Here is a 15,906-nt window from a genome sequence, read left to right as displayed (position 1 = left end):
CAAGGAAAACAATATATCCAAATTTTAGGAAGATCCAACATCTAGATCCTCCATAGTTTTCTTTACAAATCACGTCCTCAATCTAGTCCAAAACTATTACGGATCGGATCAAGCAAGCCAGTTCGTAACAGTATATTACAAAATATAGAAAAAGAGTACAGAGGTAATAACTATATAATTTTCTAATATTGTATTTTTTTGAGACAATTTTAATTTATAATTTTTTTGAGACAATTGTAATAACTTAAACTCTTGGAACAAACCCGTGCTGGAAAATTGAAAAGGACTATTGTATTATTAGTTTATCGTTTGGGTATCCATCAGAAATTGATATCTGAATGGCATATGATCCATAGATTTTTTCCTCTCAATATATTAAAAAAAATTCATGTTAAAAAAATTATATTATTGTGTTTACCATGTTATTTTTTTCCTACTATTACTTAACTATCTATTATTCGGATTTTCACTTATTGACTTGAGTTCAGTTTTTTTTGTTAGAGTAAGATTTCCTAATTAGTTGTAATTTTCTATTTCAATTCTCATTTGGTTTTCCTTACTTGGTTTTCTAAATCAATTCGAATTTGGTCGTTTAATCTTTTTACTTTGAATTTGAGTCCTTTCAGTTGCCATATCTTTAAACCGAGTTGTTCTAAAGCCTCCTATTTCTCTTGCAAATTTTTCTAAGGTTACTACATCTTTTGGAGTTATATCAAAATAAACAAAAATGCACACCCAATACAGGCAATAATTTTTATAAACAATTAATGAAAATTAAGAAAACATAAATTAATGATATACTAAGTAATTTATTATTCAGATCAAATTAGATGCTCGAACATTAAATAACAAAGAGTATGATAAATTAATATGAAATAGAGAGAACTTACTGATAACAAATGAGATTAATCAGTTTGCTTGTCATTTTTCTCCTTTATTGTAAAGTAGCAAAAAATAGATGAGATAAATTATTGAATGTGAAAGGGAGGGATTAGATCAGATAATATCCGATTGTACGCTTCTTGTGCATATTTTTTTATATTAATTTAGAAAACTATCACCAAAAAAGGTAGATTAAAGAAATTCTAATAGTTTTTAATTTATAGGAAACCTATTCAAAAAAATTTATATATGCTGCCATTTTTAAATTTGCCACAATTCCTCTTTCTAAATTCTTAATATTTTGCTATATTAACCATATTAAGAAGGGACCAAATAGAAAAGTTACATAAATTAAGGGGCCAAATTATAAAATTACACAAATTTTCTCGTGGTGTGGTTTTGAAATTTTTGACGGGCATGGACCCGTTACCATGAACGTGCGCTCACGGTCTGGCCTTAGTACATTCCCTAGTCCCCCACTACCTGCCCGCACGCACCCATTTATGATAAGATTTTCTTTTTTCTCATTTATTTTTTATATTAGTCTCCTTTTTTTTATGTTAAAACTTATGTAATGCCAGAAAGAGATATAATATAAAGGAGCACTCGGAAAGATGACTTGCTCACGAACACTTCATAAATACTTTATAATACGCCCTGCAATTTCCCTTCTCTTGCAAAAGAGGACATCAAACTCTGATCCACGGAGATGGCGTCTGGATTTACAAACTTCAGACGCATGCGCAAACTATTCTACAGAATCCGAACCAATATCTGTGTGAAATCCGTGAGGCGGCGCCTGGCATTCTTTAGAAGCTTTGTCATGCATCTCGTCGAGCGTCCAGAGTTCTCTTCCACAATGAACTATGGCCGCAAGACCGAGTCCGACGGCCAAGTAAGCTCCCAACATGGACAGAACAAAACCAGGCCTCCTACCGTTGTCCACATCCCAGTTGGCCGCCCTTTCGGTGTCTCACAAATGTTACATGACCTCTCAAATCACCTCAGTGATCCAGAGATGAGAATCATTGGAATCACCGGCCCCGGAGGGATAGGAAAGACAACTTTGCTTAAATCCCTGAACAACAAGCTTTGTGCCGAGAAACATAACTTTGACATCGTTATATTCGCCTCGGGGTCCTACAACGACTGCGGGAGGAGTCTTCAAGTGGCCATCTCGCAAAGGCTAGGCTTGCCTTGGCGAGGCACCGGGAGCAAGATGACGAGGGCGGCACGCATATCTGTCGCCCTCGAAAACAAGAGTTTTCTACTGTTGCTCGACGAAATCTGGAATAAAATTGAGCTCGAAGAACTTGGCATTCCCCATCCGAATGCCAAAAACAAGAGCAAGGTTGTGTTTGCGACCAGGTTGGGTGAAGTCTGCAACAAGATGGGCGCGCACAAGGTATTTGAGGTTGAGTCACTGGAGCCACCTGACGCATGGAACCTGTTCGAGAGAAACGCCACCGAAAGCTCTTGTCAGGCTGGCGTGATTAGCGTCGCCCGGGATCTTGCATGCGAGTGCGAAGGTCTTCCTCTGGGCTTGGTCACCGTAGGACACGCCATGGCAAACACTACGACAGAGGACAAGTGGTCGGAAAGCCTTAAAGCCTTTCGTAGGTTAAAGGAGGGCGCAAAGGGAAATCAAGGTATGGATCATCTCCTCTTCTCCGTTCTAAAATTTATTTTTGAGAAGCTGATGCGCCAGGAGTTGAGAGATTGCCTCTCTTATGGTGCCCTCTACCCAAAAAATCATTCAATTCGGAAAGAAGAGCTCATTTGCTACTGGGTGGGGGAAGGCTTAGTAAATGGCTCTCGTGGTGAATCATTGATCCACGAGCTCAAGAAGATGGGATTGTTCAAAGACGGAGATGACCAAGAGTTGGAAGTGGTGATGCACGATTTAGTTCGCGATTTCGTGCTGCAAATGAAGAGAGACGAGTTCATAGTCAAAGCAGGTGACGAACTTACCTGGCCACCAAGCTCGCAGAGCTTGCAAGCAGTAGAGAAGCTATCTCTTATGAGCAACGACATCACAGAACTAGAATCTCTTCCGGGATGCACAAAACTAAGGACGCTCATTCTCAGATCAAACAGTCGGCTAAGCAAATTGCCTGATGACCTGTTTGAAGCGACTCCTAATCTTCGGCTCCTTGATCTGTCACACACCGGCATCACGGAAATTCCCAGGGAGTTCAGCAACTTATCACAGTTGCAGCACCTCGATCTATCCTTCACCAGGATCAAGTCGCTTCCTTTGGAGATCAGAAAGCTAAGGAATTTGCTTCACTTTATCCTGGAGGGAACGAGTTCGCTTTTGATTCCCCAAGGCTTGTTATCAGAGTTCACCAAGATGGTACTCTTGAATATTTTTGACAGTTTTCCAGATTGGGCCATTAAAGATGGAGAAAACACAGCGAAAGTCGAGGAGCTGGAACTCATGCAGCAGTTGAGTGATCTCGGTATCACAATAACCAGCACCTCTGCGTGGGAGAAATTTGCTACAACCAACTTACCTAGCTCTGTGACACGAATGCTACTGAGTTATTGCGAAGATATGAAGTCCGTGCACCTATCATCAAAGTTGGAAAAGCTGCGAGAAGTGTGCATCTCTGACTGTCCCTTTGTGGAAAAGCTCAAGATCGGCGGTGCTGACGATGGTATAGAGGACATTGAAGGAACGAACTGGGAACTCACACAGCTGGAGACTCTCCGATTGAAGGCCCTTTACCGAGCAAAGATTGTTTTCGCCGGCGTGCTTTCTCCAAATTGTCTTCCAAGATTACGGCAAGTAGACATAAGCTTCTGCCACGAGCTGAAGGATGTCACTTGGGTGCTCCAACTACAATGTATCGAACTTGTGAAACTAGATACTTGCAAGAAGATAGAGCAAGTAATAAGTGGAGATCAGAGTTTTTCCGGTAGTATAAATTATTTGCATCGACTTAGAAGCGTAGAACTCCGTAGCTTACCAAAGCTAACGAGTCTCTGGGATCACTCCTTCTCTATCCCTTCTCTGGAGTATGTAAAAGTTTCCCAGTGCCCACAGCTGAGGATGCTTCCGCAGATACGCGTTGAGACGATCATTTACGGTGAGAAAGAATTCTAGCAGCTTATCCATTGACAAGGATGCTTCCGCAGAAGATGCAGCATATTATTTACATATTATCTCTGCAGAAGATGCAGCTTTTTTTTAATCTGCGTGCTTGTACTCTTGTTAATGAGCTTTGATTTGTATGTTGCTTCTATATTGCTTAAAGTTTATCTTAAATCTCTTATATGTGTATGTAATTTTTATTTTGTTGTAAAATATTGTTTATTTATTGTGGAAATAAAGGTATTTTATTCATCTTTTAACTAAGGGGGAGAATTGATTTAATTTGAATTGAAATGAGGGGAGAACATGATTTATTTCATTTGAAAACTTGATTCATTCTTTTACTTGAATGAAAACATTGAATATTAATTACAACCTGCTCTGCGTATGCTTAAACTGAACATAATGATCCTAGAAAATCGATTTGAGGAATTGATTGTTTATAATTTTATCTATTTGATTTTGTTGTACACACTTAAGTATCTTTTGTGTTTGATCTTTGCAGGAGTTTTACAGATTTGAAACAAAAAGAATGTCTTGATCATAAAAAAATTATATTGGGTAGAGAATTATTAGGAAGTGTTTTGTCATAAAATTGCTAAGGGGGAAATTTAAGTGCAAATTATTGTAATGGCAAATTCGTGGACAGAAAGCACTCTATAATTGATATACTATTTAGTTTTAATGTTAGGTCAAGAGTATGACTTGTAAAAGAATGTTTGTACGAAGAAGATCAATGATATGGGGTGCTCACCTAAAGCGTAGAAATTAAACTTCTAATTTACTTGATTTCAGTTAATCTCTGCACAAAGATCATATAAGAGTTGCAATGTGTTTGGAGCTCGGTGTGCACTCTCTGACAGGAAATCAGAAACAAAAAGTTCTAATCTATTTCACAATTAGTGTTTTCTTTGGGAAATTTTTTAGTATTAATTGCAGATGTTTCTCTACACATTTAAAGAATCTAGAGACAAAACAAAACATTCGGCCATCTAAGGATCCCCAACATAAGGAGCTTCAAATTTTATCATTGTGTGAGGAATAATTTGAGTTTGATTGCTAGTCAAATATTCTACAACCTGTAGCACTTCGCACTTCGGATGAGCTAAACTTGTAATGCCCCCGCCCGGCACAGGCGTGTGAGCGTACACGGCACGCGCGGCGCACACAACAGGTCGGGCGAGGTCCGTCAAGCACAGATACTCTCCTGTGCACATATAATCATGACATCATCAAATAAAACATGCTAACCTATCCATAATCACATAATCTATTACTAAATAAATCATACTATTAACCAAATAAACCTATTAATATATGAATATCTAAGTCCATAATAATATACACTAGACCACTATATAATCTAGCAGGACCCACACAGGCCACAACAAACTATCAAGATATAACTAAAACAACTAATACAAGAGTACGCCATGATTCGACTTGTATTATACAAATTATCATCTAATAAAAAAGAGTACAAATATCAAATGCTGGTACAACTCAATTTTTATATAAACTATCATCTTATCGTCTCGCATCTATAGCTCACCTCATCATCGCTCTAAAATTTTTTCTTAAGATATCTCAAGTCGCTATCACGTACCACATATTTGAGGAGTTAGAAAAGAAAAATAAGAGAGTCATGAGCAAAAGACTAAGTGAATAGACCTTACCCCGAATCAGTGATGCCAAACAGAGAGTAAATCATGTACTGGTTAATATAAATTAGAAAGCAGCATGATGCCATGTATGAGCATGTATATATGTATCATCAATGACATATATATGAATGAAATCGATTCTCATGAATGAGAAAATTATATCATCAACTAGAAAATATCACATGATGAAATTACCATATAATATCACTGAATATAATAACATATCATGTATAACAATTACGATCCAATGATACTAGTCACCTCAATGATGATGCATGATGTATGCCAACCACTAGATAATTGTATATGTCAGAGTGAGATATAATCCACATATCTCTCACTATCACAATCATAATCATCCGTCTCAACTCTGAATATCATCCATCATGTTGGACTACGGTACCTCGCCCCAAACTCGATACACATCATGTCACAAGCTTAGAGCATACCTTGTCATACGCTAAGAGTATCTTTGTAGATAAATCAAACGCTGCCATATGCTAAGGGTATCTCTGTAGATAAATCATACCCTGCCATATGCTAATGGTATCTCAGAAGAAAGTAATCATATCCTGCCATATGCTAAGGGTATATCAATGATAGTTGTACCCTGTCATACGCTAAGAGTACAACCATCAGCCATCACCATACTCTGCCATATGCTAAGAGTATGTCCAGTACCAGTCCGGACCAGATACCATTCCAGCCATCGTATCATATCACGTCACATCACATGCACATGTACTTTTATGACTTCTTATACATGATAAATTATATGCATATATCCAGTACTGCAACAGATCATGCAACTTAGGAATTTAGGTGGTAAAGAAGCCAAGAGAAAAAAAATAATGCAATGCTGACTCTAACCATGTATCTAACACATGTATACTTTTGCTAGTCTATCACATGCATACTCATGATAGAGATCATCCCGACATAAAACCATAACAGTATAATCATCTCTATATATCACCAATGTACTCATATCTCAGATCAGCCTAATCAAATACATGATAAAATATGCTTGACTGAAATCATCTCTATATAAAGTCATATAATCATGCTGGAGGCCAAAACATGAGTGTACATAAGATATAATATATCCTAATTTGAGAAAGACGTTTAGGGGATAAGACTACTCACCCTGATCAGAAGACGCAAACCACATATTCCTTACATTCGCTAATCAACCGAGTGACACTCATTGCTAGCAAAGGTTCACGGGGTCTCAAATAAAGGGTGTTCGAGATCTGAAAATATTTAAGTAGCAAGAAGTTAGTCGTTCATCTAATTAAAATCCGTTCATGTAAAATATGATGATTTATTAGATTTTAGAATTTCTACTTATCTTTATAACTAGCTAGATTTTTAATTATAAATAAAAATATAAGTATAGATAAGAACCTAATTATAATTAAATTATATCTTGATTAATTAGGGACTATGTAGTCATTTCTTTATAAAATAATAAATAAATACTTAAGCCTATTATTTTATTTGTTACAAACTAATAATGTATAATAAATTATTAGAATTATTTGAAATGTATCTCATAAGAATATTTTTATATAAATTTGATAATTATAATTTACAAATATATATATATATATTAATCTAATAGAGATATAAATAAATAAATAAATAAGAGTATTACCTATATTTATACCTAATTAATCATTGATTATACAAATTATAATTAATACTAATCTTATTGAAGAATATATATTATTATTAAAATAATTAATGTCTAAATAATCTATTTGCATTAATTAAGAAAAAAATACTTAAATAAATAAATAAAAATAAAGGTGATGGGCTTGGTCCAGCACTGGCCTGCTATAGTGCTGGGCCGAGCCTAGTACTGTTGCAGGAAAAAGAAGAGAAGAAGCAGCTGAGGAAGAAGAAGAAAGGAAGAAGAAAGAAGAAAGAAGAAGAAGAAAATAGAAGAAAAGAGAAGAGAAGAAGAGAAGGAAGAGGAGGGAGGGAAGTGTGGACCCGGGCCGGCGGGGAGGGCACCGGCCGCTGGTGGCCATCCAGTGGCCGGCCTCTCACCGGCGGCTCGGCTCCGGCAAGCCCAAGTCCAAGGGCAAGAGAAAGGGGAACTAGAGAGAGAGAGAGAGAGAGAGAGAGAGAGAGAGAAAGAGAGAGAGAGAGGAAGAGAGAGAGAGTGAGAGAGAGTGTGGGAAAGAGAGAGGCTTACCCCGGTGGCAGTAGGCCGACGACGGCATGAGGGAAAAGAGAGAGAATATTAAAGAGAGCGAGAGAGAGAGAGAAAAGAAGAGAGAAGAAGAGAGATGAGAAAGAGCTCACCGACGCTCGCGGAGGTGGCGGCGTTGGTTTCCAAGGACGGCAGTGGCGGTGATAGGCTGGCCTCAGAGAGAGAGAGAGAGAGAGAAAGAGAGAGAGAGAGAGAGAGAGAGAGAGAGAGAGAGAGAGAGATAGAGGGAGAAAGAGAGGCGATGGGAGGGGTTGGCGGTGATTGCGGCAGCACTGGGGCCCGCCGCAGCCGGTTGGCCGCGATAGCGTGAGGGGGTTGGCGGTGATTACGGCAGCACTGCCCCCCCCCCCTCCCCCATGCTGTGCCCCATTGCATGGGCATGAGGCCGGCTACACTATGGCCTACCACGTCGTGCCCATGCAAAGATTAATATATATATATATATATATATATATATATTAAGGATAGGTTACATTTTCCTTCCCCCCTTATAAAAATTTCGACCCCGAAATTTAAATCACAATGGTATTGTAAGAAAATCTAAATATCTAGTTTCACCACCTTCTACTCAAATCGGCAATTGTGCAATCTTACTTTTTCAAATCTATAACTTATACCACCACAAGTAACTCCCTTACAAAATTAAATTATCTAGATCTAGGTCAGTCAGGTAATCATACCATGTCTATACCTATCAATAATACCAAAGTTCTGCAAGAAAGAGTACATTCATTCTATTAATTGAATTATATTCTACTCCAAAATATCTCAAGCTATCCCAATTTATCACTTTTCCTGCTAACTACAACAATACACATCGTAATGCCATAATCACCTATGATAATACGATACAACCTATTTAAGTAAATTACCTCCAATCTACTGAATATATACTCTGATCTCAAACATACTCAATGGATTATCCTTCAATACTATCATTAATACCAAGTAGAACGATAAAAACAAGTTATTTCAAGAATATCCGAAAGACTTAACTCATACTTCTCTTTCTAATAAATAATGTCACTAATCTAAACATACTCAGCATCATCCGATATCCTCATAAAATTTAGGCAATAGCACAAAGTCTTTTATTTAAAGTGCACTACTCATATGCTTAAACTATTATACAAATTACTAGATAAATCAATATAAGAGATCACACCTATCCATATAAGACTACAATATTAACATGTATTCATAATACATTCTTCATAATAACATGCAGTGCATCAACTCCAACCTACCAATGTAAATCCTAATGCAACCTCAAACGAATTTATACACCCTTATGATTCTCTACATTATCTTCTTTCTTAATCTGCAATATCTGAAAGGTTAAAATTCAAACTATTTTAAGAAACATACATGATAAACTTTATAATGATCTTTCTATCAATCACTTCTATATCCAAACTATTAATTCCTCAATTCATATAATTCCAATTTGATCATTATCTATTTAATTACTATCACTACTAGTATATCCACAAAATTATCACTTAATAATATCGATATTCAGATCCAAAGACTATCCACGGAGTTCTATTAAGTAATCCAATAATCTCTTCAATATCTCGACAGATATAATATTCAAATCATAATATTAATCTCCCGAATTGATAATGCTATTATGATCTGCTAATAAACTAACTGACACTAACTGATTCATATAGATCATAAGACATCCAAAAAAATATAGATAACAACCTTCTCGCAACCTTAACTTTGCAATTCATTAAAAGATTAAATTTCCACAGACTATAATGGAACCAATCATGAAATCATTATATCCCAATTATGAAATCATTATCTCTCAATCAAATATATTTATCTTAAGACTTAAATGTAAACATGTAAGTCTTTACAATCATTAAGATTAATCTCATCATTCTAAAAGGCTCGCTCAATAACCTCTAGTAATAATCGAATATGTAAGCCAATGGTTAAACAAATGCTAATATAATCACTTTTCTATACATCATTATCTGTTTATCATCTAGCAGTATAATAAACATCCATCGATACACTTTATATGAAATATCATAGTCCTTTATATTCTTTTCATTGTCGTCCTATGGAATAATTAGTTCAACTTCCAAATTATCTATCAGTCATAATAAATAATCATATTTATAGGCTCTATGAATAATTCTATCAAGTTATCTCTCCAATTAGTATCATCGAAACAACTAACATGTCAAAACACATAATATCTCAATTTGACATCTATAGCAACATATCTCATTTCTAATTAAATCACATAAACCTCATATTCATCAAGAGTCTTAACTTATCATATCCTCTATATAAAGTCGACCCCACATTCTGTACAATTTAAACTTATAGCATCATCAACATCCTTCTATAACATCATTAATATCATCTAATAATCATAATAAACTAAGTCTGTATATTTGTAATCAAAATTCATAACCCAAAACACATGATCATCATGCTATAATATTCTTATCGCCTAAATCAAAGCCCAAAACTAAACTAATAGTCGACATATATTTTCAATGTCATACCAGATATGTCATGAGGCTATCAACTTAGTACTATCATCACCTTATATAATTCATTTCACTATTATTCTTTCCATCTAATCATATTCACATAAATAGCAACTTCTAAACCAAACTTACTATCATGTCATCCAGAACTACATACCTTACGTCTCAACTACTAACATCACTCACAATCCAATAACTGCATCCATGTCACATTTCCTATACCCATTACCCTATTTGGTAATCAACTCAAAGATTTAAACGAGACGTTAATCCTCTAACAATATTATTAGATACACGTATCACTACTAAATCACCCATCTTATCGATACAATAAAAAATTTCATACCTACTAACACAAGTATCTTGCAAACATAATTTATCATACTAGTCATCCGAAAATTCTTTTCTATATACAATCTACAATCATCTATATAACGACACATAATTTCTTTTTCACTATACAAAATCATCATATGTCTTACTCATCCATCCACAATCTATAATTATAACCCTCATAAAATTAAAATAGTCTCTCTACGCATATATCTCTTTACATCAATCTCCTAATATCAAATATATTCATAAAAGATCAAAAATCCAAAAACATGCTATGTCAATAACCTCAAATCTACCGATAATAATTCTTTTGTATAAAATACATATCTCCACATATTTAGAAATTTCTACACTTTATCACAACATATGAACAAGTCTATATATCCCATATTTCTAAAGTGCTCCCTTTTCTTAATATTCCAATCTTATTAACGACCACATATTTAATGCGATTTCTTTTCTCCATGCTTTGAGTATGTTTGAGATCAGAGTATATATTCAGTAGATTGGAGATAATTTACTTAAATAGGTTGTATCATATTATCATAATTGATTATGGCATTACGATGTGTATTGTTGTAGTTAGTAGGAAAAGTGATAAATTGGAATAGCTTGAGGTATTTTGGAGTACAATGAATGTACTATTTCTTACAGACTAGTGGTATTATTGATGTGTATAGACATTGTATGATTACCTGACTGACCTAGATCTAGAAAAGTTAATTTTGTAAGGGAGTTACTTATGGTGGTATAAGTTATAGATTTGAAAAAGTAAGATTGTGTAGTTATCGATTTGATTAGAAGGTACTAGAACTAGATATGTAGATTTTCTTACAATACCAGTGTGATTTAAATTTTGGGGTCGAAATTTTTATAAAGGGGAAGGAAAATGTAACAACCCAACCCTAAAAAATAAAAAATAAAAATTTGGGCACGACGTGGCCGGCCATACTGTGGCCGGCCTCATGCTTGCGCCACGTGCCCACTGACGCTGCCGCAGCCAATGAGCTGCGGCCACTGGCCGTGGCGGGCCCCCGGCACCGCCGCAACTCCTCCACTGCCTCTCTCTTTCTCCCTCTAAATCTCTCTCTCTCATTCGGTCTCTCTCTCTCTCTCTCTCTCTCTCTCTCTCTCTTCCCTTGCCGACGTCGCTGTCGTCACCGCCGCAATCCCCCCCTCACCGTCCCTCTCTATAGCGCTCTCTCTAACTCGCTTGTTCCCTCTCTCACTCTCTCTCTTACCCTCCTCTCTTTCTCTCTCTCTTACCCTCCTCTCTTTCTCTCCCTCTATCACCTCTCTCTTTCTCTCCTTGTCGACGGCTCCTCGCTGTTGCCGTCGTCGCCGCCGGACCATCGTCTCTCTCTCTAACTCCCTCGTTCTCTTTCTTACCCTCCTCTCTTTCTCTCTCTCTAGCACCTCTCTCTTTCTCACCACCTTCTCTCTCTCTAACTCCCCTGTTCTCTCTCTTACCCTCCTCTCTTTCTCTCTCTCTATCACCTCTCTCTCTCTCCTCGTCGACGGCTTCTCGTTGTCGGCGTCGTCACCGCTGCACCCCTCACCACCTTCGCTCTATTTAGTGCTCTCTCTCTCTAACTCTCTCGTTCTCTCTCTCTTACCCTCCTCTCTCTCTCTCGAGCTCTCTCCTTTCTCTCATCAACGCCGGCCCGCCGCTATTGCTGTCGCCGTCGCCGCTGCCACCGCCGCAGCCTAGGTGAGCCTCCCTTCCTTCTCTTTCTCTTATTCTTCTTCTTTCTTCTTTCTTTCTTTCTCTTCTTCTTCCTTTCTTCTTCTTCTCCATTCTTGGCCCCTCCTCCTCTTACTGTTGTAGCGAAAGTGTTGGAAGAGGACTATTATTATTTTTATATATAGTTACTTCCTAATGATAAGTAGCATAGTCTATTTAGGTAATTAATTATTTTGATAATTTATACTCACTAATATAATTTTACTAAGCATTTTAGTATATAAATTTATTAATTACAATTATAAATATTGCCTATAAATTTATTTAGAGTTTTAGTTATTATTTATTAGTTAATATATGTAGTCTTATTGATAATAATATTATATTTATATTTAATTTATATTATATATGTCTATTTTTAGTATATTAGTATTGTCTAATAGTTTGTATAAAATAGAATAGTAGACTTGCAGATTATTTTTATATAATAGGATAATGATTATTTTACGTATAATTTATGATTAGTTAAATAAGAGTAAGTATTACAAAATAACTAGTAATAATATTATTTTATAATTATATTTTTATTAAATCATATATATAGTCGTCTTGATTATTTACAAAAAGGAGATAAATTACTATATACTTATTTTCTATAATTATCAAATTAGGATTTTATTAAATAAATATAAATAGCATATTAATATTGTCACAATTAAATTTATCCTATAAATCTAATCAATATTAAACCTAATAAAATATCATATTTTACTCGAACGAATTATAATCAGATAAACAACTAACTTTATGTTACTTAAATATTTTCAGACTCTGAACCCTCTTATTCGAGACCCCGGGAATCTCACCAGCGTCGAGTGGCGGTTGATTGATGGACCCGAGGGATACGTGTGTTGAGTCTTCTGATACGATGTGAGTAGTCTTATCCCCTAGACTTTTTTCTCAAATTAGGTTATATTATATATTATGTACATGCATGTTTTGGCCTCCAGCATGATTATATGACTTTATCTAAAGATGATTACAGCCGAGCATATTTTATCATGCATCTGATTAGGTTGATTTTGGATATAAGCACATTGGTGAGATATAGAGATGATGAGAAATGATGAGAGATGATTATACTATTATAATGTTATGTCCAGTTGATCTATAGCATGAGTATGCATGTTATTGATTAGCATGAGTATGCATGTGTTCACTACATGATCAGAGACTATATTGTATTATTTTTCTCTTAATTCCTGTTCCACCTAAATTTCTGTTATGCATTGACTTGTTATCATACTGGATATATGCATATGACCTATCATTTAGAAGAAAAGTATGAAATGTGATTGTTAGGATAGTTGATAGAAAGCATGAGGATACTCGAGTGGGCGCGAGGGTTAGGACGCACTTGGTGGATGATTGATCGCTCAACATAGTCGCGATCTTGTTGGCCTTACGTCTGAGGTCGTTAGTCTGTGTGCGTAGCAGATATTCGGACATATGCCATTCGCCAGGGCATATGTGGCGAGTTATCCTCACGAGGTTTCTATCAGCTTGAAGGGTGCCCGGTCTGGATGGATATTGATATCCTAGCGGGTGGCGGGGTATGGTTATATTTGAGATACTCTTGTAGGAGGCAGAGTATGCTCTGAGCCTCCGGGCATGATGTTGAGACTGGGTACCGGGTGTTGACTGTGCACAGTGGTATAGTATGATAATGACATATAGAGCTGACATTGATGATTGAGATATTGAGAAATGCATATGATTTCATTATTATTTGATTACCTGATTATCGATTAGTCAATATACATCATATATGGTTGCATTTGATATCATAGCATGGTTATGGTCGGCATGCATCATGTGTCATATTTGAGAGAGAGAGTTATGAGGATGATATGACATGGAGATTTATTTATACATTATCGAGATTTATATATTTTATCAGTTATGACATGACATGTTATCTATTTTTCATTTATATATTATTGAGGATACATTCATATATTCATTCATAACATGATGCTCTTTCTGATTCATATTATCCAGTACATAATTTACTCTTTATTTGGCATCACTGATTCGGGGTAAGGTCTATTCACTGAGCCTTTTACTCATGACTCTCTCTCTATTTCTTTTCTAACCCCTTAGATATGTGGTACGTGATAGCGACTTGAGATATCTTGAGAAGATATTTTAGAGCGATGATGAGGTGAGCTATAGATGCGAGATGGTATAGATGATAGTTTATATAGAAATTGAGTTGTATGAGTATTTAATATTTGTACTCTTTTGTATTAGATGATGATTTGTATAATACATGTCGAATCATAGTGTACTTGTATTAGTTATTTTAGTTGTATCTTGATGGTTTGTTGTGGCCTGTGTGGGTCCTGCCAAATTATGTAGTAGTCTAGTGTATATTATTGTGGACTTGGATATTCTTATGTTAACATGTTTATTTGGTTATTAATATGATTTATTTCATGATAGATTATGTGATCATGGATAGATTAGTAGGTTTTATTTGATGATGTCATGATTATATGTGCACAGGAGTATCTGTGCGTGACGGGCCCCGCCCGTCCCGTCGCATGTGCCGTGCGTGCCGTGTGGACGCATGGGCATGCACGTGCTTGTGCCGGGCGGGGGCGTTATAGATTGGAAGAAGAGGGAGGAGAGGGCCGCCCCTAAGGGTCTAGGGTGATTGGCCGATCGAGGGAGGTTAGAAACGGCATCGCTGGGGATTAAGAGAACGAGAGCGAAGAAGACGAAGGAGGCAAGGAGAGCGAAGAAGACGAAGGAGGCAAGGCAAAACTCAATTCTTCAATAATAATCTTTTGGTTGCCATCCACATCCCTTTTAGAGGCTAACCAAACAACTCAAAATTAACCCTAAATAATACAATTTCATGGACGGCGTTCGAACGTGCCCGACCGCGTTCGAACGCACCGGGTTCGCTCTTCTCTGGATTTGCGAATGCGATGCTGGCGTTCACAGTGCGTTCGGACGGGGTGTTAGAACGCATAATGCACACTCTCACAACCCATTCACAACTGCGTTCACAACCGCATTCGAACTCACTCCACCCGCGTTCGAACGCGACTTACAGAAAACTTATTTTCTTGGAAATTAAACATTAAAACAAGAAACAAAGATACTCCTAAAGTGAATCCATGCTCGAGATGACATCGGTGAAGTCCGAATCATATCAATCCACCACGCTTTCGCAACCTTGTCCTCAAGGTTTGAAATTTGGGAAGCGATCTTTGATCTCTAACTCCAGCTCCTCCATGGTATGATCTTCTGCATTGGTTCCCCACATATCTAAAAATAGAGGAAATGCTGGTGCTGAAAAATAGGCAAGCTCACTTGTGTCCGGTTGGCGCAAAAGGGCATTGGCTGCTCGATTCTCGATCCCCTTTTTGTAGACTAATTCATAATCATACCCAAGGAGTTTCGTGACCCACCGTTGTTGGGCTGGGGTGTGCACT

At 36.6% G+C, this 15,906-nt stretch overlaps 1 protein-coding gene across 1 annotated transcript; it reads left to right on the top strand.

The window, feature by feature from the left end:
• The first annotated feature begins 1,595 nt into the window (after window positions 1-1,595).
• LOC140797999 (disease resistance protein RPS2-like) lies at window positions 1,596-4,243 on the top strand. Its single transcript, XM_073151718.1, has one exon. It carries the CDS (start codon window positions 1,622-1,624, stop codon window positions 3,989-3,991), a length of 2,370 nt encoding a protein of 789 aa, XP_073007819.1. The 5' UTR covers window positions 1,596-1,621; the 3' UTR covers window positions 3,992-4,243.
• Window positions 4,244-15,906: the final 11,663 nt, after the last annotated feature.

Source organism: Typha latifolia, chromosome 11 (genome assembly GCF_019914945.1).
Source record: "Typha latifolia isolate L0001 chromosome 11, TyphaL0001v2, whole genome shotgun sequence".
Taxonomy (NCBI): domain Eukaryota; kingdom Viridiplantae; phylum Streptophyta; class Magnoliopsida; order Poales; family Typhaceae; genus Typha; species Typha latifolia.
The sequence above is the reverse complement of the archived record's forward strand: the minus strand, read 5'-3'. Positions and strand labels throughout refer to the sequence as shown.

What these genes read in the sequence shown, in the direction of transcription:
- LOC140797999 (XM_073151718.1), top strand. Translation starts at nt 1,622, where the DNA reads ATGCGCAAACTATTCTACAGAATCCGAACCAATATCTGTGTGAAATCC.